The sequence below is a fragment of the Electrophorus electricus genome, unplaced genomic scaffold (assembly GCF_041902795.1).
Source record: "Electrophorus electricus isolate QZ-2024a unplaced genomic scaffold, ASM4190279v1 Scaffold58, whole genome shotgun sequence".
Lineage (NCBI taxonomy): Eukaryota > Metazoa > Chordata > Actinopteri > Gymnotiformes > Gymnotidae > Electrophorus > Electrophorus electricus.
Window position 1 is genome coordinate 61,242 of NW_027658776.1, and position 2,243 is coordinate 63,484.

The 2,243-nt window shown below is 45.6% G+C and overlaps 1 protein-coding gene across 1 annotated transcript; it reads right to left on the bottom strand.

Annotated features, from left to right (window-relative positions):
- Positions 1 to 245: 245 nt before the first annotated feature.
- On the bottom strand, positions 246 to 1,916 carry LOC145656193 (polymeric immunoglobulin receptor-like). Its single transcript, XM_081709562.1, has 3 exons — positions 1,610 to 1,916; positions 1,192 to 1,500; positions 246 to 658 (listed from the first exon to the last, which is right to left on the bottom strand). Exons 1-3 carry the CDS (start codon positions 1,914 to 1,916, stop codon positions 246 to 248), a joined length of 1,029 nt encoding a protein of 342 aa, XP_081565688.1.
- Positions 1,917 to 2,243: the final 327 nt, after the last annotated feature.

Sequence of the window (2,243 nt, forward strand, 5' to 3'; positions counted from 1 at the left end):
AACAACGACTCCTAAGTTCTTTCAAACTTCTCAGTAAGGAATTCAAATCTGAAAAAGTACGTTCAAGAATAGTTTTGAGATGTCATTCACCATCAGGTGTTGGAGCAGACCCTGGTGACCCTGCCAGACCCCGGCAGAGCAGACCTCGGTGCCGCTGCCTTTTTACCTCCCCGAGACTTAGGCATAGGTCCTCGCCCTAGGGGGAGGAATGTCCTCCTCTGTTGATGATGCCATCTCTCCACCAGTCACCCAGGGCTGCTTGCTGACTCCAGAGCGCCTAGATTCCCCTGAGGTACCTCCTCCACCTCCATCGACGGGTCCTCCTCATGATCCGACCCCAAGTCTGACTCTAGGGTGACGTTACGGCACTCCCCTCGCTCGCCATACTCCGCATATCCCTCTGTAAGGTCCATGTAGGACTCTGCGGATTCCACCTCCAAGTACCTGTCCTCATAAATAGGTAGGTCTCCGTAGTACCCAGCAGGTCCCTGCTCTGTTGTGATCCCATGGAGCGAAGACAGGATGAGTGATGGCCTCACCCTGGTACAGGAAAAGTCCGCGGTGTCCGACTCCGAGGACTGGAAATAGTTATACCAGTCATTATGGTCAGACGTAATCCCGTGTGACTCCTCCACCTCTGCCCCCAGACCACGCTCTTCTGCAGCAGGAGTCAGGAGGGTACCCAAGAGCACGGAGGGATTGCAGGCACTATTTGGGGAAGTGCGTCTTTTCCCCTTCTTCCCCTTCTTCTTGCCCTTCCCAGGCATCCTTCTTTGGTTGGTGTTTCTGTGATGATTCGAGGCTAACAGTATGTGGAGTAGGGGCACGTTCAAACACACATTTTTATTTAACACAGACGACACATCTAACACCGCACACCTCACTAAACACCGTTCAAACACCAACAACACGTACTACAACACAAGAGACATATATACACACACACGAGGATTACACATAATACAGAACAGGTGGACGACACGAAAGGGCGCGGCGACATGGACGAACACACACACGTACACACCAAGACGTTTGAGGAGGGGCGGGGCTGCAACGTGACATAACCAAATCTAATAAGGCACCCTATGCATAGTTTTTTTTCTTTCTTTAATCACTGTTGTCATCTTTTAAAGGTTAAACAACATTAATAATTTTTACACCATTTAATTGATTAGATACAAAACAATATACCTGCAAGTGCATCAGTGACGTCAAAGTGAACAGGAACTTCTAGACCTCCAGTGGAGCACCTGTACCAGCCAGCATCAGTCTTCTTCAGTCCAGTCATCAACACCGTGAAGGTGCCTTTCCCATCATCACTGATCTGCACTGCTGAATTCTGGGATGTGTTGGTCCTCCCCACTGTGTAGCAGGTCCAGTCTATAGATCTGCACCACTTCTTCGCCTCTTTCTTATATGCAGCGCTGTAGAGACACTGGACACTGACGCTGCTCCCCTCCTCTCCACTCACTCTGCTCTTGGTCACAGACACAGCAGGAGCTGGAAACAAAGAAAGGCACTTTTGTATGAATATGTATGGATGAAATATATGCAATATGAGAAATGTCACTAAACTGAATATTCAATATTCATAAAGAATTTGTAATACCTGATTTCACAGTGATATATAGCTGTGTTTTGACATCTGGTTGAAACATTCCTGAAATCTCCACTGCACACCAATATGCTCCAGTGTTTCTCTCCTGTAGATCCCTCACAGTGACAGTAAAGAGAGTCTGAGCTGGGTTATCAGTTACTGTCACTTTCTTGTTTGTATTGTTGGCATATGCCATAATCGTGCAGTAATTGAATGCTGTTACACGCTCACAGCACCAGTATTTCTTATGTTGTTTATATTTCAGATGTTGACAGATGCTCCACTCTGAAGACTTAACTGCTTCTGTGACCAATTCCATTTCTCAGTGCCTGCATATACAACCCAGCACCACTGTTACTGGAACACAAGAATTCTTGTTTCTGCTAAGGAATTAAAAAATGTTACATATGAAAAAAAAAACAAAAAAAACTAACAATGTATATATTGTAGTATTGCATAGAAAATAACTTACATCAAATGATGAAAACGAAAATGAAATGCCAATTCATGTTGAATAAAGTGAGAAGCTTATTTGAGAAGCCTCCTCACATCTCTTTAGTCTTGTTGCCACTGTGGTTGAAGCAATCCAAACAGTTCCTGTTTGCTAAGTTTAAAGTCATGCTGTCACAGTGCGCTGGGCGCCCAG